Here is a 22,981-nt window from a genome sequence, read left to right as displayed (position 1 = left end):
CTCGCCGGCACCCGTGCGTGTGTTCCGACCTGCGTGAGGGCGGCGGTCATGGCCGTCTTCCCGCCCATGCTGTGTCCGATCAGGACGCACTTGTCGATGCGCAGCTGGGCCAGAAGGTGCGCCAGGTCGCCGCTCATGGCCTCGTAGGTCAGCTGGGGATCGTGGGGGCTGTTGCCGTGGTTACGGGCGTCAACCGTCAGCACCTGACTAGACAAAAGCAAGGTGAGGACACTTGCAGAAAACAACCACTGAAACGAGATCAATACAGTCTTCGAAATTCTATAAAATTGGTGGTTTCTGCGTTACCGTCCAGTCGTTCTGGGTTTGAATCTATTCTGGGTTTGAATCGAAGTAAACCTCCCTCCGCTTGTGTGAATTTTCTTCATCCAACTACACGAATGCGAGTGTGAATGCGTGTTTGTCTACATGTGCCCTGCGATGCACTGGCAACCAATAATGAACAGGTGGCACACAAACATTTGAAAAAGAATGGCCATTTGAAAAAGAGGCGACTGAGACAGCTGACGTTTCTTTTTTCAGGCGTCTGATTAGTAAAAGTGCGTCTTGAGATCAAAACGTGTTTTCATGCATGCAGACATGTCCCTCTTGCCCGTGTGTGCGTCTGTCCCGCGTCCCCACGTTTACCTTTCGACCCGTCCGCTGCACCAGCGACTTGGCGATGGAATGAAAGTTGGATTTGCTCCCAAACAATCCGTGCAGGAAGACCAGCGGCGCGCCACTCTCTCCTTTCCCGTCAAACACGTCGTACGTCAGGTTGACGGGGCTGCAACAAGAAAAGACGTCAAGCCGCCTGTAACTTGGGCCACTCGCATGTCAACACGCCGACCGACTCCATGAAGACGCCTCATTCTCAGCCGGGAGAGGTCAACATGTGTCTTGCAAGAGTTGCATTGGTCTGTAAATTGGCTCTTGTGTAACACAAGCTATGTATCCTAGCAACAAAAAGGGACGGGCAGGGCAAGTCATCGTTCTTGTGCGTGAAAGACGAAACACACGATGAGAGGGATGTTAGCCGGCTAGCTGGATGGAGCTAGGCGGCCAGCTAAGCGGCTAACTAGCTCGGTGGCACCAGACGGTTAGCGAGTTGGCCCGGGTGATACCCGGAGCCGGCTATTACCTGGCGCCGTCCGAGCTGGCGTCCCTCTGTCCAGCCGGCACTCGGCACCACGTCTGGCGTCCGCTTTCGCTCGGAAGCAGAAGAAGCGACCGTTGCGTCCTGTGGACCAAGCGACACAGGGCGCTCATGACGGCGACGGCGCGCTTCCCGAAGACGACGACGACTTGGACTTGGCGTCAACTGGGCTACATGCGGCGGGCCTCCTGCCTGCTGGTCGCTTGACGGAGTTGACCCTCCAGGCTAATTGCAAGGACGCCGGCTTAGCTAGCCAGGTGACAGACAAGCGGAGAGCGGAGAGGAAGGGGCGGGACAGACGGAAGTGTGGCCGTGCGTCATAACGCACACGCAGACGCAGGAAGGAGCGCACAGGCTCATGCGTGACGTGACGGCCACATTGGTGAGGGCAACGTTGCCCTCATACACAATGCATGTACAGTGAAATCAATCGAAACTTGCTCGTTTCTCAACCGATTTTCAATAGGGTTGACTTTTTTTTTTGTCAACATCAACACATATGCTATTAATACAGGATATTTTCAAAAGAACCCCCCCAAAATATTCTTAGCTCGTGCAATATCTCTGGCACTAGTCTACTCTCAGCGCAACTCTGTTAAGGGTGGGCCTTTTGACGAAAAATGAATTACTCACCTGCCTCTATCATCTGAGAAGCCATGAGTGTTTAAGCTATTCGTTTATCATGGTGACAATGTTTTTCTATGGAAGCGGAGTCTCACATCGCTCATGCCGCTGCTACTTTATACAAACGACTAGGTGGCGCCAGAGGTCTACACTGCTCTCACATAATGTTGTTTGTGCACGTTGAGGCTTGTGAGAAAAGCATGGCGACTTATTCATAAAGACAACGAAGCGGTTCCATTTTCAGCGCATGGCTGACACTGCGTTTGCTGCCTTTGCGTCATAGTGTGATGAGAGGCTCTTGTTTTGCTGCCTTGGAGGCTGCAAACATTGGTTGCTATGGGAGACCATTCGGCTGGGATGGCGCGCGCTGTCACCATGGCGACGGCTTGTGGCGCAGGCCCAGGGGAATCTGCAGGATCCCCAACGTTGAACTGCTTGTAAGCACAAATGTCATGTCATCTCAAGCAAATCTTTGAAATGTGACTGAGGGCACGCATACCTTGAAGAAGATGTGACCTTAACACTAACCCTAACACTACATGGATGACTTCATGTACAGCCCATTTAACAGTGAAAGTCGACATAGTTGGAAGACCTAAGCGTCACTTTCTCAACGTGAATAAATGCAAACATCATACGTACTCCGATACTGACTTGAATTCAAAGTCGATTTTGTTTTTGAGTTGCATTGTGCACCCCAAACTCTAAACCTAACCATTCCAACAAGCACAAATTGTCAATATTCCTAATTTGTTCCCGTGTGCAAATGTCTTTGTTGTTTTTGCTGACAAAGAAACAGCATGGAAGATAAGCTCCCTGGGAGAGCTCATATTACTGACCAGAATGATAATAATAATAACGCAAAGTGCGTCGGGGGAGAGAGGTTAAAACAGCGGGTGATAACCCAGCTCCATGTTTCTTCTCTATCAGCTGTTGGACTTTGAAGCAGGGTTCTCATCTGTCATCTCCTTTGGCAACCCTCCTGGGCAGCAGGCACCTCTGCCTCCTTCGTAACAACAGCCACAAACAACACTTACTTGCTCGTCATCGCGAAAAGAGTCTTCGGAAAAGGCCAAACGGTGCTGATGAGTCCGTTGTTGCCAGTCAGAGAAAATGAAGCCAACAAACCGTAACTCAAAAGTGCATCATGTGAAATCCCAGATCTGCAGATGAGGCCAAAAGAGTTGACTTCACACATGTACAAAAATAGCAAGGGCGTGTTTTTCAACGTCATTGCAAGGTTACTAAAAAATGAAGCAAGGCCAAGTGTTGCTTCTCGCCGTCATGTCCCGAAAGCCCGGCCGACATTTGCGCTCTCAGTCGAAGGGATCAAACTCCACGGCAGGACGGCCTCGTCCGGGTCGGTCCGCTTCAGCTTGACTTCTGATAAAGGCCTCCTTGCTTTACTTTGTGCACTTGCACGCTGATAAGAGCAAAACCTGCAATGACCCCGACGCTTCGCAGACACTCGCCATGCGATCGACCCGCATCGTCTACTTGGATATTATCCACGTGATCAATCTCACACATTCTACCGCTTGTTATCGAACTTTTATGATCGAACCCCTTCCAAGTCGTTTTTGTCTTTTCGCAAGTCACATGACTCACACTTTTTATTCGGGCAAAGAAGACCAACGGCAAAATGTTTTATTGAACTACTTTTATTGAAATGTACCACACAGGTCAAGCGCAAGACACGTCGGTCAATGGGAGGAAAATGTTGATTTTTTTTTTTCTTCTCAAAGAAACAAACACATTTCCTCTCGCACACGACACACACACGGTAGCACTGTAGTATAAAAGTTCAAACTAACACGATTCACACGACACTAAAATGTTCTCTTACAATACGTTACAATTCATATTATTATCAATAATCAGTAATCATGGTGATGAATCTAGAAACGAGACACTCAAAATGTAAGAAACAAAGTCTGTGGCGTCTCCACCCTCAGTGAAACTGCGAGTGAGCGGCCTGCAGCCATCGCACAACATCTTCACTTTCAGTCCAGCTCCGAGCAAATACTACACACGCGCACACGCACCGCACGCACACACACAAGGAAGAAGCAAAGGCAAATGAGAGCAGGTTGGTTTAAACACACAGTTTCAGTGAAACACGACACCGCCGCACACATCACACGCACACACACACACACACACACACACACACACACACACACACGGGATGGAAGCAAAGCAGGTCGATTTGAACTTCATGTCGGAGTCTTTGTGAGGAAGCCGCACTGGGGGCTCACACACACACCCACACACACCCACACACACCACGCACAGAAGTGAATCCGTGCTGAAGAAGCAAATGCATATGTAAAATGAGAGCAGGCTGGTTTAAGCTCACAGTTTCAGTGAAACACGACACCGACACACACACACACAGAAAGACATAATCAGTCCAATAAAGCCAAACACATCACATACTAGATATACAAGAACATTTCTATTGAAGATATTGATAACGCAAATTGAAAGGCATACATGCAAAATGGATTTTTGAAATGTTCTTTGTTCTTCAGACGGACCAATAAAGAGTGAAGCTTCAAAGAATTGGGAATTTTCTGCCAAGGATTTCATGCTTTACGGGGTAAAAAGAGAGCGGGAAGATTTGACCTTCCTGTCATGTCTTTGTGGGGAAGCCACGGCGGCCTCGCAGCTCTACACGTAGTCCTTGCGGTCGTATCCGGCGTTGTTGCTGCGCGGCGCCGAGTAGGCCATCCTCGGGGGCTTGTAGCGCCGCTCTTTGGGCGGGCAGCTGCTGCACAAGATGGCGCCGCCGATCAGGAGCAGGGCGGCGGCCCCCCAGCCCACGTAGAGCGAGGCGCCCAGCTCACGCCGCTGCGGGTTGGTCAGGATGGGGCTGTAGAAGTTGCGCACCACCACGTGGGCGGTCCAGCAGGCCGGGATGAGGACCAGGAGGCCGGCCAGGGCGAACATGACGCCGGCGCCGATCATCACCCTGGCCTTGGCGCCCTCGTCCTCGATGCAGTTGGTGCACTTGGCGCCCGCCGTGGACACCAGCGCCGCCAGCGCGCCCAGGAGGATGGCCACGATCATCATGGCGCGCGCCGCCTGCAGGTCCTGCGGCAGCGCCAGCATGGAGTCGTACACCTTGCACTGCATCTGGCCCGTGCTCTGCGTCACGCAGTTCATCCACAGGCCCTCCCAGATGGTCTGCGCCGTGATGATGTTGGCGCCCACGAACGCCGTCACCTTCCACATGGGCAGCGCGCACGTCACGATGGACATCAGGAAGCCCAGCGCGCCCAGGCAGATGCCCACCAGCTCCATGCCCATCGACATGGCCGCCGCTGCGCCGAGACGCTCCTCGGTCGAGCCCGAGCACCGCAGCCGAGTCGCTCCCGACGGCTCGCGGATGTGACGATGGACGATTGGGGCGCGGCTGCCGGGTCGGGTGAACGCTGGCCTATTTGAAGATGGAGGACGGGTCGCGGTTGTGAGGCGGCGCCGCCGAAAGGCACGTCCTTTATACGGCCGGTGAGCCGGGACCACACCCCTGTCTCAGCACCCCGCACAAAACACACAAAACACACACCTGCACCTGCGCACAGGGCGGGCGGGGGAGGGGCGCGACAAACCTGTGTGGGTGTGTGTGTGTGTGTTGGGGGTGGGTGAGAAGATGGCTCACTGTGGACAACAAACATTTGGTTGAGCGGGAGCGTTACATGGAAGACAGAAATGAAAACACTGCTGTTCCTCATCCTTTGCTCCCCTGCGTAGGGAGACAGAAAGTGAGACAGATGGGCGGGCGGTAGATAGAAATCGAGACTTTATTCATTTTGTGAGGAATAGCCGCAATATCGACTCATTCTCCATTGAGGATGTTTATTTGATATAGGCACTGTCAAATGGGAGCACTACGGTGTGAAATTCTTACTTTGCGAGTCTCCCGTCACTGAAAGCGGAAGTCAACGCAAACATTTTTTTTTTTTTCAAGAATATGTTCTATGCAAGCCCACTAGTTCAAACAGGGCGTTCTGATTAATTTTGCGTTTGTGGAATAAGTGTTAATCCACTCGTTTTTAGCCATCCCTGGCGGCGGCCATTTTGTCTTCCGTCGACTGAAAATGACATCACAGCTGCTCACAGCGACCAATCAGGGCTCAGATTCAGCAAACAGGTCAGCCGTGATTGGTTGTTGTGAGTCGACAGAAAACAAAATGGCCGCCCCAGAGATGGCTAAAAACCGAGTGCATTTTGCTGCTTAACTTATATTCCACAAACTCAAAATCAATCAGAATGCCGTGTTTCAACTAGTGGGCCAGCTGGGAACATATTCTTGAAAAAAATATGTTTGGCCTGACTTCCGCTTTAAACAAAGAATCTAAACGGATGAAAAAAAAGAGTCATTTTAAATAAAGACAGAATGAAAACGGGGGGTAGGTAATGTGCATAAAAAGAATTGGAAAAAAAGCTTGTCAAAAATGGGGCAAAAAGAAAAATATGTGCAAGAATGCAAGCATTGGACTATTGGAATATTGCAGGTTGCCAAGATATTGCACAGTGTAAACGTTCAAGTGAGCAAGATTACACAAGCAAAATATTGCACTAGACAGACTGTGATTTGTTCAGGATTCTGTTGGCATGTGTCTCGCCAATGGGGTGGCACCCGTTTGAAAAGAAATGGTGGTCTTGTGGAGGATCATGATCTGTGGCACCCCCCACATCCACACACCCCCTATGGCGCCTCATAGGAAGAATATGGAAAAAAAAAACAACAAGGAAAAAACAAAGATGGGGAGAATGGTGGACAAATTGAAAGACATTCAAGGGTAATTGAAAGAGGCAAGACAAGAGAAGTCAGTCGTGCGTGTATGCGAAGCGCTGGCTTGTTGCTTCCTCAACAGCATCCGTGTTGGGAAAACAATCCCCAAGCTCAGGGACAAACTGGAATAACCACTCCCAGTGTCAACACCAGCCTGCTCCAAACGCGCGCACGCAAGCAGAGCGTCGTCGTCCCGGTGCCGGTGAGACTCCGCCAATCGGCAGGTAGCTAGTAACTAGTAGTAGTTCATCAACTCCTGTGGCGCTTTGAGATCCGAGTGACCCCCGCTTACGAATTGTCCAAGATACAAGCGTCGTTCTGCCCGATTTTGCGCTTTGGTTTGCGAGCGAAAAAGCGCTGCATGGTGGCAGCCAACTCAGCCTGACAACACTCGGCGCAATTGCTCCAAAAAGAGGCTTCAAGCTGTTTATGGCCACGCCCGGCTGAAGTTGACTCCCAAACCAAACAGAAAATGAAGAGAATGACACCTTGTGTATTTCAAACAAGCACACTGCTCACAAAAGTCTGCTGGCTTCTGGATGCTAAACGCCGCAGATCATGCGCTCACGAAAAGCTCGCAGTGGTTCTTCACACTTGAAGCAAAGCATATTTGAACACAAACAGTGGAGCCATTCATGCAGACGGAAAATAGAACAATACTCACCAGCATGTATTCTTTCGCCGCTACCAAAATACCACTGCAGCTTACTGAGTCGCTTACAGTATTCAACTCAACTCGACTCAACTCAACTCAACTCAACTCAACTCAACTCAACTCAACTCAACTCAACTCAACTCAACTCAACTGTATTTATAAAGCACTTTAAGACAACCCCCGCCGTATACAAAGTGCTGTACATGGGGCAAAAGTAAGTCATACAACAACAAACAATAAAGCTAATTCATAATGAAGACGGTAAGAAGCACAAAAGCAGTCAAACCAAAACCAAGTATCGTGCTGAATCAACGAATAAAAATGAGATTTTTCAAGACGGGAAACAAGGCGGCTTGCATCACATTTATCGGCAGGTCATTTCAAAGGGACGGACCGGCCTTCGCTTAGTCCTTGGTACCTCTATAGCGTCTGGTCCGCAGACCTACCTGAGGCATCGGGCAGGTGCGGAGGGTGGGGGAGCTCAGAGAGGCAAGCTGGGGCGAGGCCATTTCAAGATTTGAAAACAAATAGAACCTTCAAAAGAACTCGAAAATCTACAGGGAGCCAGTGAAGGGACGCCAGAGAGGGAGTTTTGCGCTCCCTCGTACGGTCAAGAGGCGAGCAGCAGCATTTTGGACCGACTGGAGATGCTTGATGGAGGGTTGGCTGACTCCAATTACATCCATTACAGTAATCTAGCCCAGATGTGACGAAGGCATGAATTACTGCTCCAATTCCTGGGTCCGAATTTTGATTTCCCGGGGGCCCCTGAGCCAACAGACAACATGACAGTGCAAAAACACTCTGTGGATTTGTCTTGTTTTTCTAAGAACGTCAGCAGATAAGAGCTGATGCGGGTCTTTAAGATATAACAACCAACCGTGTGAACGTGTCGCTTATGGCGCCAAAATACCCTCCGGTGAAATTCCGTCCATTGGATTTGTGCTCCCATCAGATGTCGACTCATTTGAATATTCAAAGCAGGATTTGGCTCGTTGTTCGTTTTGAGGTTAGGCATGAGGAAGTCCATTCGTGCAACGTACAAACAAAGAGTGTTTATTCAGCTCCAAAAACAAGAAAGCATGACATTTTCAACACATTTTCACTGACATGAGGGTAAAATGTCAAATGTTGTTCCACTACAAAAGGTTTTTGACAAGAGTACATCAGCACATTGTGACTTGAAGACAAATGATATCACAAAAGTCGTTTGCATCCCCCCAAAACACCAAGTGTGGACGTTGATAAGTGAAATGTGGAATTTTTGTGGACCGAACCATTGCCAAATGATGTAAGTTTGTTTATAGTAAAACGTGTTCAAAAGTAATCCGGTACAAATGATTTTTTGGGCATGTTTAACTTATATCTTATACCAAAAGATAAACACAAAATAACATCAGAGCGGACAATCTCCAGATCATTTTGCTTATTTTTTTCTAATGTTGAGTATTTTTCCAACAAAGGATGATTGCGACAGTAGAATCGTAAAATTATGTCCGTTGATTCCTCTTTTTACCAACACTCGGATTCCGTTTCCTTGGTCAGAGTGAACGTCCTTGTCTCCATGGCAACACCAAGTAAGGACAGATTGGGCGCCCATGGTGAGCATGTCCACAGAAGCTACAAACATTCACTGCGCTCAAATAAATACAAAGAGACCTCCGGACTGGTCCAGAACATCGCACGGCCTCCTTCCGCCAACTGGTTCTCGCTGGTTCTTGTCGGTTCTCGCTGCTTGCTTCCCGGTGCTAGCTTCAAGAAGAGCGGTCGCGAGTGGACCGTCCATACAAGAATCCGTGCCAAACAACAAGTCGGCGTTGTGTCCTGGCCGTCACACGTAGTCCTTCCTGTTGTAGGAGCTCTGGGCGACGGACCTGGCGGGGGCGGCCGAGTAAGCCACGCGACTCAGGGGGTGCACGCTGTACCTGCTGGCCTTCTCCTCGTGAGGGGGGCAGCTGCAGCACAGGATGGCTCCCCCGACGAGCAGCAGCAGCGCGGCGGCCCAGCCCAGGTACAGCGCCGCCCCGATCTCCATCTTCTGTCCCGACGGGATGATGGGGCTGTAGAACTCCACCACGATGGTGTTGGCCGACCAGGACACGGGCACCAGCTGCGCCAGCGCCGCCGCGATGAAAGCGGCGCCGGACGTGATGGTCACCCGGGCTTTGACGCCCTCGTCTTCGATGCAGTTGGTGCACTTGGCGCCCACCAATGAGATGAGCAAGGCCAGAACGCCGATGATGATGGACACCACGGTGAGGGCGCGCGCCGCCTGCAGGTCCGGGGGCAGCGCCAGCATGGAGTCGTAGACCTTGCACTGCATCTGGCCCGTGCTCTGGAACACGCAGCTCATCCACAGACCTTCCCAGTACACCTGCGCCGTGACGATGTTGGCGCCGATGAAGGCCGACACCCGCCACATGGGCAGCGCGCAGCTCACCACGCTCAGGACCCAACCCAACACCGCCACCGACACGCCGGCCAGCTCCAGTCCGAAAGACGACATGGTGGCACTTTCACTTGGGTTCCTCGGTTTCCCACAAAGATCTGAGCTGGCTTCAGCTGTTCTGGTTCCGTCTGCTCCCGTCCACGTTTGTTGCACTCCAAACCGTCCCGGTCCGAGCTGTTTCTGATCAAGCTGTTGCTTGTCTCGTTGTTCCTGGTCTCGGCTCCGCGTCCCCTCTGATGTGGATTCCTTATCTGGAAGTGCTTTTATTGCTCAGGCATCCAACCCTCTGCGGCGATGACACGAGCCAACCAATGAGGCGATGGCCATCCCTGTTTACCACTTGGGCGTGGAGCTTCTTCCGCTTCTCAAACAAGCGAGCTGCTTTATGGTCGAACCTTTCGCCCGTGGTAGCGTCGGGCATGTGGTTTTATTGCTGTCACTGGCTAATGATCATCCAGTGTCCAGCTTCTTGCGTATTGATGACTGACCATGCGGGACACGCACTTAGTACACGTTAGGCTTATGGTTAGAGTCGCAATTAGGATTGCGGTACTAATCTCATGACGCACGTTGTTGTAATTCCTGGAAATCAAATGTTTGTAGCTTTGTCAGGTCTAAAAAGACGCAAGTGGAGTCCAGCAGAGTCACTGTTTTGATGCCTAAAACTCAAAGGACTGGGGATAAAGATTCTGCACTTGACTTGAGACATGATGAGTTGCAATCCATACAAGCAGGTTATATAAATTGGCCAACCACATCGCAATCTCATTGGATGCATCTTCTCTTCTGCGTTTTTCAAATCGATGTCACAGTATGGTCTTTTAGTCGTTTTAGCGAGTTACTTTTGTTCTCTTTGCTTTGCCTTTAAATGTCTTCAGCCGTTGGGTTGCTAAATACTTTTAGGGATTGCGCTTTTTGGTTGTCTGAAGCACATTGATGCCGCCTTGCCTGTGAACCGTACTAACGAAATAAAGCTGCATTGTTTTGCCTTCTCACTTTCTGAAGACCAGAAACTGCAGCGAAGGCTGCGCTCTCGAGGTGACTTTGCCTTGACAAAAACTAAAAGACTCGACACTCGATTTGGACTGTGGAGTTGAAGACTCGGGACTTGACCAGACCTGAGACGTGGGAAGGTGTTATGCAGAGATGAGATCCATTGGCCAATGACATCATTATCATGAAGATCAAATGATGCTCGTAAGACTGAAAGGTGACTTGACTTGGGACTTGACTTATGACAGGATTTGACCTGACTTAAGAGAACCTCTGACTTGACTTGCTTAAGACTAAATGGCTTACTTGAGACTTGAAGAATGTCTGTGAATATGTTCATTCATTCAAGTCCATTCGATGTCAGGCCACTGAATGGAGTGCAACTTTCAAAGACAACCGGAACCGTCTAGTTGCGATCCATTCAGTGCACTGAGATCAAGACTCGAAGGTGTGGACTTAAGATTTACTTGCGATTCGACCGTGTGCCTCGATCCCCTCTGTGTCCGAAAGTGCTCCAGAACTTTCATCGCTTTTGAGCCCTCAGCGCGGCACGTTGTCTTCAAATTGCGACATCCAAAGCTTTGCTGTGACGAGTGAAGACTCGAAAGTGTCCCACTGTGACATTTTGGTTAATGAGCAACCTGACGTGTAACAACTTTTACGCACAACAACATTCTTGTGCTCCTGTAAGAAATGGGTCAACTCAGCTTGTTTTCACCAGGACGCACAAAGTGTCCGCACACGGTCGCGCCGTGTTCTCATAAAGGTGTGTGTCTGTCAAAGACTTCTTTTTAAGGAACTAAACGTCAAGCCGAGCGTTAGCGGAAGTTGGACGACTTCCACGTTGGAGAACTGAGAAGTGGGTCAGATGATGAAGTGAGCGTGACACACTTTGGTTAGGCATACGTGTGAATGCGATCACAATCACGAGTGAGTTGGGGCGCACGCGCTCACACACACACGGAGCGAGCGCCTCTTCCTGCCAGCTAGCGCCGGTCCAGCTAGCCCCGCTAACAAGCGATAAGATAAACAAAGATAGAGGGCCGTTCACCGTACATTATCTTCCCGTTTTGGACGCAAACTAAACACCACCATAACTGACTAGCACCACCACAATAATAAACAGTCATCGATTTATTATGCATCGATATTATATTACGCTATCATGTGAACAGTAGCGAAGAATAAGAATAGAATTGATTTATGTCCTAATATCAGTTTCAGGCGGTGCATTTGTTACATGGACCTCCTGTAGGGACTTACCCGACGTCATCACGTCAGCAAACAAGAGGTGCAACAATTGTTTGATTAATTGACAACTAATCAAATTATCAGATTAAAATGTTTATGTGTTTATACGACCCAACGAAAGATGATTCTGATTCCGATTCTAGTGAACAGAACAGACTACAATGAATACATCAATACAATTTTCTGGACCAAATATTCAAATTTAGCTGATAAATGTAGGTCAGTGCTTCTGATGGCGTCCAGGCCTTCCTGGCCCTGACTTCCATCATTGCCTCAAGTACTCTGAAGTGAAACTGTGTGTCTGTTTGGCAAAAGTAATTTCTGTCTCAATGTTTAGTAGGAAGTTCAAAGTTCCTCTCTGTAGTTGTCTCATGCAACCTACGTGAGAAGTAAGTGAAAGCTAGCATTTAACTGCTAACTTGTTTGTCGACACGACAATGTGTCACATTGGCTAAAGCTAACGTGTGAGACCCCAGGCTGTGGGTCAGGTTGTAAAACTTGTCGCCACTGTTTCAAACGTCAACACGTGGTGATCATGACAACGCCGCGTAGTGACAGCCAAGCAGAACAATGGCCGACCCGCCAGGCTTGTTTGGACTAGTCACAAAAAAAGATGGAATTGCTTTTAGAGGCTGCATCATTCCTCTGTGTTTACCGCCACCTAATGGCCTGGCATGCACACTGCAAAGCCGTCAGTTTCACGTGACAAAAAAATGCGATGGTCACCAGCCAATGTCAGAGCACATACTAGAAAGACAAATGCGCACCCCCCCCATGCGCAATTTCTTCCTCTTGAATGAAGCTAACATGCTAACACGTAAGCATAGGGATTAGACGTCAACGTTATCCTCGTGCTGTCCCACAGCAACAACTTTAACTGAATTGTAAACATTCAAATGATTCGCAGCCTGGAAGATGTTTTTTCGTGTGTTCCACAGCACCAACTGGTGGTCCGGCATGCACACTGCAACGCGATCAAACACCTTGCGCGTGAGTGTGCTCGTTGAATTTGACCGGAAAAACAGTTTATCGAGCTTGCTTGAGGAGCGAGCGAGCAAACGAGAGGGCGAGCAGGCTGCCTCCCTGCCGTGAAAGAAGATAACAAGTTTTTATTGGGAATCTTCATTGCTCTCCGGCGTCATCGAAACCTTGACTCAGCTCGTAAACGCCTTCGATTCCACACCCAAACACAACACTGCCGAGAACGACACGTTTACGTCATGATGCATATTGACGCAACGTTAACATTCTTGTGTTGTTCTATGAATAGATAGATTTCAAATAACAGATTTTTTGCGGGAAAACTGGGAAAATGAATGCAACAAATCTCGCAGGTTGATCATGTCGGGCAAGGCTTGACGTTATTTCTTTAGCGCATTTTATACACGAGGTAACTAACTTTTATATGACTTATAGTACAATATTTTAAAAGCGTGTCAAATGATAGCACACAAGACATTCAGACGCAAAGTCCAAAAATATAAGGCAGCTTACTAAAAGAACGTCCATGCGTAGCCCCAGTTGAAAAACGTTTTCATAGAGCTCAATTGAAAGCAGGAGAATAAGGGAATTGTTTTTGGCCTGGACTAGGAAACGTTCTCACATGAGCTCGACTTCACTTCTGCTGGCAACGTCTTCCATTTGGATGAGGCCTAACAGCTAAATGCCGCTTTGCCGCGTTTGCTTTGAACTGACCTCTGGCCTCCACTATTGGAGTCCAGTCTGCTTGAGTTGATATCCCGTTAGCATTTCTTGAGTGTAGCGTAGCTGCCCCCGGGGGTCAGTGTAAACAAGCGCAGTCACTTGCCCCTGACCACTTTGTTGTGCTCAGAGCCCGAGCTGCAGCGGGCGGTGCGAATGAGATGAGCTGCAGCTCTTTTCACCTCCTTTGAGGGAGTCCAGTCCACAGGAGATGCAAGCGTGGAGGAACTTGCACTTTTCTGCTTGGGGCACGCAAGCCTCTGTCTGCAAATGTTTTTCAGCTGCTGAAAACTTGATATGAATCCTGAAAGTCTCATCCAAAGAGGATCGGATCCAAATCTGTGAACGGTAAATGCTCAGTGGGCCAGATTTAAGAACAGAGCGCCCCCATGTGGCCTTGCAGTTGAATGTGTTGCGTTTTGATGCATGCTAAGAAGCTGTAGTGCCAAGTGGAGTTCAATCCAGATTGAATGGAGGTTGCACATCACTGTCAATGGAACAAGTTCACATGTTGCTTGTTGTCACGTTTGATGTGCTTTTCAAAAGCGAGGCCTGGGCGATCGGGAGGCTTCTTGTTGTGGGCGCTGGTTTGGGCAGACGCTATCAGGCCACGAGGGACTCGGAAGCTCCTGGAAGGTTCCAGAAGGGTTCGGAAGGTCACCGGGGAATTCACGGCCGCCCGCGGGCACATGAAAGACTCTTTGTGAGGACATTTTACGAGCGCACTCAACAAAAGTCAATAAACAAGCTGGACGGAGGCTTGGCGCCATGACGAGAGGCGTCGACCGCATCTGCCGGCTGCGCAGCCTGGCGCCCCCTGTTGACTGCCTCTGGACGTGCACGACTGTCAACAAGATTTGATGAATGAGTCGCCAGCAGGCTGGCCTCCTCCTCCTCCTTCTCCATCTTCTCCTTCTTGAGCAAAGTCGGCACTGAGCTTCTGAATGGCGCTCTGTCTTCTGCAGAGCTCTGATCTTGTCGCTCACAAAGGAACTTGCTTCATTTCCTTCCTCCACAAACACACCAAGCAGAAGACAAGCTCCCTTCAAAGGCGACCTTGGCTGACACTCTGAACGCTATTTTCTTCTTCTTCTTTGGACCCATTTGTGATGTGTGATGTCACTTGTCCTGTGTTGTCTCATTCTGGGGAATGAAGCCCAGAATGTGCAAACTTTCTGATAAATTTGACATCTTTATCTGGTGCCGTTTACTTGAATTTACAATTGATTTGTATTTGAACAAAAATGCGCTTAAAACCCGGCATGTCGTCTCTCACGTAGGCCACCTCAGTCTTGCCATTCTTGCGATATGCGAGAATGTGCTGCGTATGAGTCCTTCCCGGCTGCTTCATTGACTAACAAAACCAGACAGAGTTTGTAAACATTCAGCATGCATGCAGATTCACCATTATCAACATAACAGCAAATCGTGTTCAATCACTCATTGAATATGAGTAAGAAATTCCGCTCATGGATGACTCTGTCATTGCTTCAAATGGCTGCTGCTTGAGGCTAGCGGCTAGCAGCGTGATGCTAGCGGCGAGTGGCTCACGCCACACGGCACACTTCTTTTCAAAGGCCGTTTAAAAAAAAAAAAAAATCATACGATTTCAATTGTTAAGAGACGAAAACAAATGCGCACACTTGCCTTTGAAGCCCGTTTGCAGTTCCCGGCGATCCATTTTTTGCCAGAGCGGGCCAACGCGCTGTGGCAGCAGGTGAGGCCCTCGCGAAGCGTCAGCGTCGGCGCCGCAGGCCTGTAGATGGTGAGCATTTGAAACATTTTTTTTTCAAGAATATGTTCCCAGCAGGCCCACTAGTTGAAAAAGGGCATTCGGATAAATATTGCGTTTGTGGAATAAGTGTTAATCCACTCGTTTTTAGCCATCTGCGGGGGCGGCCATTTTGTTTTCTGTCGACTGAAAATGACATCACAACTGCTCACAACGACCAATCACGGCTGACCTGTTTTCTGAAACTGAGCCGTGACTGGTCGTTGTTAGCAGTTGTGATGTCATTTTCAGTCGACAGAAGACAAAATGGCCGCCCCCGGAGATGGCTAAAAATGAGTGCATTTTGCTGCTTAACCTATATTCCACAAACGCAAAATGAATCAGAAGGCCGTGTTTCAACTAGTGGGCCTGCTGGGAACATATTCTTGAAAAAGATACGTTTGGGTTGACTTCCGCTTAAAGTCGATTCATTAACCTGTTTTATTCGTATTCCAAGCTCACTTTTGATTGACACGCGTCACAGCACTGATAATGACACCCAATAAGGTGATCAAAATATTAGGAGCAGCTCTGACTGAAGATGCAGTCAAAAGTCTGAATCAAAACAAACACTGCCTCATTCTGACAGTTGCATAATTGTGTACGTTTGGAATGTTCAGGGTATTGCGGGCTTGTTATTGTTTTCGGATTTTGACTTTGATTGACACTTGTCACGGGAACGAGGTGATCATAATATTAGGAACAAATCTCCGTTGTTCTGTTATGTCTGAAAAACAACGATTGTGTGGCTTTTGTGAGAATGTGTGTGTGTGTGTGTGCGCTCCTGCGGTCATGTGTTTGAGGAAACGGCCATATATGGTAAGATCTGTTGTGAGTCACTGGGGACATTGCTGGTGCACCTTCAGGAGAAACCTGGGCCAGGTGGATTTGGGGGTTGGGCTTGCTTCATTGTTAGTGGGCTGGCAGTTAGCTTCCTGTTGTTCAAAGGCCTCCGTGCGAGCCTGTTTGAGGCCGGACAAACGGGTTTCGGTCCCCGACGCCGCTAGAGGCGTTTCCCATCGTGGCTCCGCCCCCTTGAGCCGAGAGATATGTAGCCGCTCCCCGCCCCGTCCTCCCCCACACAGAAAAAGTGGCCGGCTTGCTCGCTCGCAGGCTCCTCACGCCCGACCGCCAGAGAAAGCACAGAAGAAGAAGAAGAGCAGACGTTGCGCCATGGTGTCGGCGGGCTTCCAAATCCTGGGCGCCGCCCTGGGCCTGATCGGCTGGATCGGCGCCATCGTGGTGTGCGCGCTGCCCATGTGGCGCGTGACGGCCTTCATCGGCAGCAACATCGTGACGTCGCAGACGATGTGGGAGGGCATCTGGATGAGCTGCGTGGTGCAGAGCACGGGCCAGATGCAGTGCAAGGTCTACGACTCCATGCTGGCGCTCAGCTCCGACCTGCAGGCGGCGCGCGCCCTGGTGGTTATCGCCATCGTGGTGGGCATCCTGGCCATCCTGCTGGCGGTGGCGGGCGGCAAGTGCACCAACTGCGTGGAGGACCCGGCCTCCAAGGCCAAGGTGGGCGTGGCGGCCGGGGCGATCTTCATCGCGGCCGGCGTGCTGCTGCTGATCCCCGTGTGCTGGACGGCGCACAGCGTGGTGCGGGACTTCTACAACCCGCTGGTGGTCAGCGCCCAGAAGCGGGAGCTGGGCGCCGCCCTCTACATCGGCTGGGGGGCGGCCGCCCTCATGATCGTGGGCGGCGCCATGCTGTGCAGCAACTGCCCCCCCAAGGACGAGGGCTCGTACACGGCGCGCTACAAGGCGGCGCGCTCCGACGCCTCGGCGCCCGCCTCCGGAAAGGACTACGTCTAGACGTCGGCGCCGGCGCCTTTTCGCGTGAGAACAAATGTCAAGGAACGCCACCAAAGCACACGCGGACCCGCGGGCCGATGATGTACCTTCCAAGAGCCTTGAACTGTTCCGCCTGCCACTACACGTCGCCGGCATAGATAATTGAGCAAAGTAGTACACACTGAGAAAATTTTCCCACCATTGCGGTGAAATTGGATAGTTAAGAATAGCCGGTCGCGACGACGAGCCATCTCGCGCTTTCGTGGCCGCCATCTTGTCCGGGACGCCGCCGGCCCCGAAAGGCAGCAAGTTGACGAGGGCTCCTCCCACAGGAAGCTCGTTTGTCTCGCCAACGTTTTTGTCCCGGTTGTCCTTCGGCCCTGTTTGTTTGACTTTGGCAAATGCCAGCTCCTCTTTTGTGTCATTTGGGAGCACATGTAAATAAATATTTCATCTGCGAATCACAACTGGCCTCGCTCACTTTATTCACAGGCACGCACAAACACATTCAACAAACGTCTGTCGACGGTTGCACACCGTCACAGGCGATTAGGATGAATGTCATCCATCGATATCCGCACACTCGTCTCACCCACGCACACACAAACACACGTTTGGAGAGCGCCGATGCCTTCGGCAAACAGTCGACGCCCGAGTTTCGCTGCGTTGACTCCAAACGCCAACAAGACGGTGATTAAAGGCAGCGACGTTCGTCGTGCTATTTGCTTCGTTTGTGTTTTGATTGTTTGGCCGTTTGTAAAAATCCTTCTCGTGTATTTGCCAACTCTTGGGGACTTCGGAACAAAGACGCCTTTTCCATCCAGCTTGCTAGCCGCACCCAAACCAGATCGACGACAAACGTACGACCGCCGCCGCTGCCTCCGGCCTCTTGTCATCGTGTGCGTGTGTGTGCGCGCGTGCCAGTGTGGTGGTAAAAAAAAAAAAAAAAAAATCAAACGAAAGGAGGAGGAGGACAAAAACAAGATTAGGAGGAGGACACTTCTTTTTGTGTTTGCAAGTTTCTGTATGGTTTAGCCTGGGCAAAAGCATGACGTGTATTCAAGGGCAACACGAAGTGCATTTTTGGTTTCTACGTGCGTGTGTGTGTGTGCGTGGTGACCTGCGGCTGCCCTCCGTGAAGCCAGAAAGCAAATCTTGGATTGATGTGGGGTGATTTGAGGCTGATGAAGAAAAGAGGGGATCAAGCGGATTTGGAGCACTTCAAAAGCGCGTCGCCACTTGTGTGTCCCGAGCAGGACTGAAGATTGGTCGCAGGGGCGGCTGGTGCGCTGGCTTGAAGCGGGAAGTCAACCCAAACATATTTTTTTCAAGAATATATTCCCAGCAGGCCCACTACTTGAATTCTGATTAATTTTGCGTTTGTGGAATATAAGTTAAGCAGCAAAATCCACCCGTTTTCAGCCATCTCTGGGGGCGGCCATTTTGTCACTTCTGTCGACTGAAAATGACATCACAACTGCTCAGGGCTCAGATAACCACCAATCACAGCTCGCCTGTTTTCTAAAGCTGAGCCGTGATTGGTCGTTACCGGAGCTCTGAACAACTGCGATGTCATTTTCAGTCAACAGAAAGGACAAAATGGCCGCCCCCAGAGATGTCTAAAAACGGGTGGATTCACATTTATTCCACAAACGCAATATTGATCGGAATGCCTTGTTTCAACGAGTGGGCTTGCATAGAACATATTCTTGAAAAAAAAAAAGTTTGGGTTGACTTGGAGGAAAGTCGCAGATGCATGAAGGGAAGGTCGTCTGCTGACTTTGTTGTCTTTCTTTCACCGAACGGACAAGCGCGTCTCTCAGTGGGAAGCATGCGACGGCGTTTGTGGGCGCGAGCCAGCGTCCGGGCCGCTCGGTAAATTTCAGCAAGCCGTCACGGGGACAAGAGCGTTGGCGCGGGCGTCGCCGGGAAACGCTTCGACGCGCCAAAAGAATGCTCGCCGGCGCGTCTGCCGGGAAGACGCCGCCTCCATCGCCACTTGCTTTACGACGCTTTTGTTCATCGAAGTGGCAAGTCAATATCTCGGGACACACTTAGTTATGTTGAAAAGGGGATCTGGTCAAATTAAATGAAATGAAAAGGAAAAAAAAATGTATTGAGCAAGAAACACAAAGTTTACAGGCGTAAGTGGGCCACCAAAGACAATGTGGCGGGCCGCTAGTTTGAAAGAAGCTAATCACAATATTAGCAAGCGCTGTCAAATGTTTTAGGCAGCAGATTGAAGGATTTTCAATTTGTTCACTTTGGAAAGTAACTTAGATTTGGCAAAGAAGCAAATTGTACTTACTCAAGTCAGTCCAATCGAAAGGAACATAAACCCTGCTTGGTGAACGGCTCATGGCTAACTTAAGGTGAAAAGCTTTGCGTTAGCATATAGCGCTGAACAGTATTCATTGATTTTCACGGCAAACATTGAATGGAGCTGTGGTGTTACCAGGATGCCAGGTGTGGGTGAGCGTTAGTCTTACCTGGGGAGGCAAAAAAGTGCTACAATGCTCAAGTAGGTCGAAATCCAGCGTAGGGCTACCGCACCTAAAAACGTGTTTTGTTTTCTCCTTAATTGAGGTAACTGTTGTTGTGATTTGGGCTAAACAAATAAAAGTTGATTTGTTTTTTGAAATTTTTTATATCCCATTCATCAGAACTACATCAAGTTCTTCTTTGGGTGGGCAGAGCGCGTCCATGGGTGGGCACTGCCCACCCTGGCCCCCTCTGGGAACGCCCCTGGAATGGAGGCAACTGCACTTGGATCCGGACCGGACTGAATCCGTTGGGTTATTATTAATCAAGCTGAAACGTCGATTGTTGAAGTCGCCTGCCTTCAACTTTTGCCGATTCCCGTGACCTGTTTCGAGGGAAACATGGAAAACAGGCTGGATAGGGGCCCTCGAGGACCGCAAGGCCGCTTTAGATGTTCACTCAATGAAAGAGAAGCCGGTCAGAGGAGAATACGAAACAGGTTTATTGTTCCATGAAACAAATACACGGAAGTGCTGCCGTTTAAAAAGATTACAACAAAAAGAAGAAAATCACACAAACTCCTTGGCGGGGGTCCCGGCTTTGGGAGCCGAGTATTTGGCGGCGGCGGCGGCGGCGGCGTATCGCTCCCCGCCCGACGGCGATGGCGGCGGGCACCGGCAGCACAGGAGGGCGCCCCCGGTCAGCAGCAGTCCCGAAGCCCCCCAGCCCACGTAGAGGCAGGCGCCCAACTCCCTCCTCTGGGCGTCGGGCACGGCCGGGTTGTAGAAGTCGCGGATGACGGCGCTGGCGGGCAGCGAGGCCGTCACCAGGCACAGGGCGCCGCTCAGCGCCAAGAAGACGCCGGCCGCCGCCGCCACCCGGGCCTTGGCGCTGCGCTGCTCCACGCAGGTGGTGCACTTGGCGCCCGCCACCGACAGCAGCAGGCCCAGCAGCGCCAGGAGGATGGCGATGACCACCATGGCGCGCGCCGCCTGCAGGTCGGGGGGCAGCGCCAGCAGCGAGTCGTACACCTTGCACTGCATCTGGCCCGTGCTCTGCACCACGCACGTCATCCACAGGCCCTCCCAGATGGCCTGCGCCACCACGATGTTGTTGCCCACGAACGCCGACACCTTCCACATGGGCAGCGCGCACGCCAGGATGATGCCGGTCCAGCCCAGCGCCGCCAGCCCGATGCCCAGAACCTGCAGGCCCAGAGACGCCATCGCCGAGTGAGCGGCCCCCGCCGCGGAGGGGCCCTTATGTACGGCCGGCCCTCTCCCACTGCCGTGGGTGGTCTGCGCCTCTGTCACCGGGCCACGCCCACAACCACTGACCCTGCATGAGGCCACAAAGACAAAGGCAGTCAACGGCACTTTATCACCGAGGATACGGTCCGCACTCGCAGTCGGTGAAAATCTGAAAAACAGACTTTTACTCCTTGTAAATGTGTAAAAAAATATTATGTCGTCCTTACTTCTCACTCTCTGGCTCGCACACGTTTCTTTGTCACTCCCGCTTGCCATTGTGACCTTTGTGGCTTTTTGACGAACATCGGTATCAGAATTTTTTTTTTTTTTTTTAATCTGATGGATGATAATAAATCAATTTAAAACTGCGGAAATCAAAACAAAGACGTGAAAGTTTAAAGTTTCCTTTTGAAATTTTGGAGGACTGCATTTACTGTAGAAAACAGTCTACAGTTCAGTGCAGTCCCGTACTTCCTGACACATTCTATCACTTGACTAAAACCGACCAATCAGGAGCTAGCAGGATTTGGGCAAATGCAAGCGAATGAATGTGTAAATAATAATTCTGCAAAGATAAAAGTAAATAATATATTCTAACAAAAGAACTTAAATAGAGGAATTAACTTTAAATTTACTGTATACTGTTAAAAGTGTTATTTCTCAGTATAAACTACATTTCTGAACCATATGTGATTCAAGCAGACGCAGATGGGCGAACGGCAATTAGCAGATGCCTGAGTGGCCTCCCCAGGTGTTTCCAATCTCCGTTAAGGCTGCCAGCCAATCAGCGGGACCCTGCCAGGTGCTTAAGTAGCAAAGGTGGGGGTCGCTCAGCATCCTCGCGCTCCAGCACCAACGCACCGAGATGTCGTCTGTGGGCCTGCAGCTGTTGGCCGCGTTCCTGGTGACGGTGGGCTTCTTGGGCGCCATCGTGACGTGCGCGCTGCCCATGTGGAAGGTGTCGGCGTTCGTGGGCAGCAACATCGTGACGGCGCAGGTGTTCTGGGAGGGCCTGTGGATGAACTGCGTCAAGCAGAGCACGGGCCAGATGCAGTGCAAGGTGTACGACTCCATGCTGGCGCTGCCCCGCGACCTGCAGGCGGCGCGCGCCCTGGTGGTGGTCGCCATCCTGCTGGCGCTGCTGGGCCTGCTGCTGGCCGGCGCCGGCGGCAAGTGCACCAACTGCCTGGAGGAGCGGGCGCACAAGGCTCGCGTGGCGGCGGCGGCGGGCGTCCTGTGCTTGGCGGGCGGCGTCCTGCTGCTCATCCCCGTGTCGTGGTCAGCCCACGTGGTCATCCGCGACTTCTACAGTCCGATGCTGGGCGACGCGCAGAGGCGGGAGCTGGGGGCCGCGCTCTTCGTCGGCTGGGGCTCGGCCGGCTTGCTGCTGATCGGGGGGGCGCTGCTGTGCTGCCAGTGCGCCTCCCGCCGGGACGCCGCTTACTCGGTCAAATACTCTGCGCCGCGCTCGGCCGCCAGCGGTGGGGCCTATGTTTGACTCCTGCTGCCACGCTCTGCAACGTTTATTTTTCTTTTTTTAATTTAATTTTTTTTTTTTTTTAGATGAGCTCGTATGAATTGTTTTTATTTTTAATAAATGTCACTTTTTAAATTGTAGCCACCTGGTTTCCTCTTTAATTTAACAGCCCACTCATGAAGTGGCTTCAATGAGAAGCATCAAATATGCGTTTATGGCGCACACTGTTAAACTGTCACTTTGAATCAGATCACCTCCTGGCTGCGCCTTTTAATTCCTCTGGTGTTCATTTAAATATGTTGGTTTGCGCCTTATCGTGGATCAAGTCCTCCATGTAGCGATTGTCAGTCAATTTGACTGCAAGCGAATCTGCTTTAAAATGCCTTGGCTTGTTGGCGTTTAACTGCTGCAATCTTTGTAAGAATATTGAGCAAAATGTCAAGTGTTTTAAGAGCCAACAGTAATGTGTTGTGGCCACGTTAGCTTGATTTCGTCCACTTAAAAGCCCTTCCAAAATCGCACTTTTTACAACAGCTTGAAAGGCTCCAAAATGTGGTGCTAACATGCGTGTTGGCCGC

At 50.6% G+C, this 22,981-nt stretch overlaps 5 protein-coding genes and 1 pseudogene across 7 annotated transcripts in view; 2 read left to right on the top strand and 4 right to left on the bottom strand.

The window, feature by feature from the left end:
* The window catches only part of abhd11 (abhydrolase domain containing 11), a 13,419-nt gene extending 11,960 nt beyond the window's left edge, over positions 1–1,459 (bottom strand). For both annotated transcript variants that reach the window (XM_086057320.1, XM_086057321.1), the window contains exons 1-3: positions 1,139–1,459; positions 646–784; positions 30–203 (exon numbers count right to left, since the gene is read on the bottom strand). In XM_086057320.1, the coding sequence (XP_085913446.1) occupies positions 30–203; positions 646–784; positions 1,139–1,266 (441 nt within the window). In that variant the 5' untranslated portion in view covers positions 1,267–1,459. The remainder of the gene's footprint in view (positions 1–29; positions 204–645; positions 785–1,138) is intronic.
* A 1,961-nt stretch (positions 1,460–3,420) lies between these two features.
* On the bottom strand, positions 3,421–5,241 carry LOC147133628 (claudin-3-like). The gene has a single exon (XM_086057255.1). The coding sequence runs from the start codon at positions 5,093–5,095 to the stop codon at positions 4,451–4,453; it is 645 nt and encodes a 214-aa protein (XP_085913381.1). The 5' UTR covers positions 5,096–5,241; the 3' UTR covers positions 3,421–4,450.
* A 3,823-nt stretch (positions 5,242–9,064) lies between these two features.
* On the bottom strand, positions 9,065–10,487 carry LOC147133627 (claudin-4-like). Its single transcript, XM_086057254.1, has one exon. It carries the CDS (start codon positions 9,737–9,739, stop codon positions 9,065–9,067), a length of 675 nt encoding a protein of 224 aa, XP_085913380.1. The 5' UTR covers positions 9,740–10,487.
* Positions 10,488–16,469: 5,982 nt separating this feature from the next.
* Positions 16,470–17,662, top strand: LOC147133626 (claudin-4-like). Its single transcript, XM_086012790.1, has one exon. It carries the CDS (start codon positions 16,572–16,574, stop codon positions 17,214–17,216), a length of 645 nt encoding a protein of 214 aa, XP_085868916.1. The 5' UTR covers positions 16,470–16,571; the 3' UTR covers positions 17,217–17,662.
* Positions 17,663–20,154: 2,492 nt separating this feature from the next.
* Positions 20,155–21,840, bottom strand: LOC147133625 (claudin-4 pseudogene; annotated as a pseudogene). Its single transcript, XR_015081884.1, has 2 exons — positions 21,154–21,840; positions 20,155–21,014 (listed from the first exon to the last, which is right to left on the bottom strand). The product of XR_015081884.1 is annotated as a claudin-4 pseudogene (transcript).
* LOC147133624 (claudin-like protein ZF-A89) lies at positions 21,749–22,543 on the top strand. The gene has a single exon (XM_086012792.1). The coding sequence runs from the start codon at positions 21,792–21,794 to the stop codon at positions 22,422–22,424; it is 633 nt and encodes a 210-aa protein (XP_085868918.1). The 5' UTR covers positions 21,749–21,791; the 3' UTR covers positions 22,425–22,543.
* Positions 22,544–22,981: the final 438 nt, after the last annotated feature.

The sequence above is a fragment of the Filicampus tigris genome, chromosome 17, assembly GCF_054856515.1.
Source record: "Filicampus tigris isolate MCC_2025a chromosome 17, RoL_Ftig_1.0, whole genome shotgun sequence".
NCBI classification, from domain to species: Eukaryota; Metazoa; Chordata; class Actinopteri; order Syngnathiformes; family Syngnathidae; genus Filicampus; species Filicampus tigris.
Note: the sequence above shows the minus strand (reverse complement) of the source record. Positions and strands in the feature narration are given on the sequence as shown.

Coding starts and splice junctions, on each gene's coding strand:
- LOC147133628 (XM_086057255.1), bottom strand. CDS start 5,095: ATGTCGATGGGCATGGAGCTGGTGGGCATCTGCCTGGGCGCGCTGGGC.
- LOC147133627 (XM_086057254.1), bottom strand. CDS start 9,739: ATGTCGTCTTTCGGACTGGAGCTGGCCGGCGTGTCGGTGGCGGTGTTG.
- LOC147133626 (XM_086012790.1), top strand. CDS start 16,572: ATGGTGTCGGCGGGCTTCCAAATCCTGGGCGCCGCCCTGGGCCTGATC.
- LOC147133624 (XM_086012792.1), top strand. CDS start 21,792: ATGTCGTCTGTGGGCCTGCAGCTGTTGGCCGCGTTCCTGGTGACGGTG.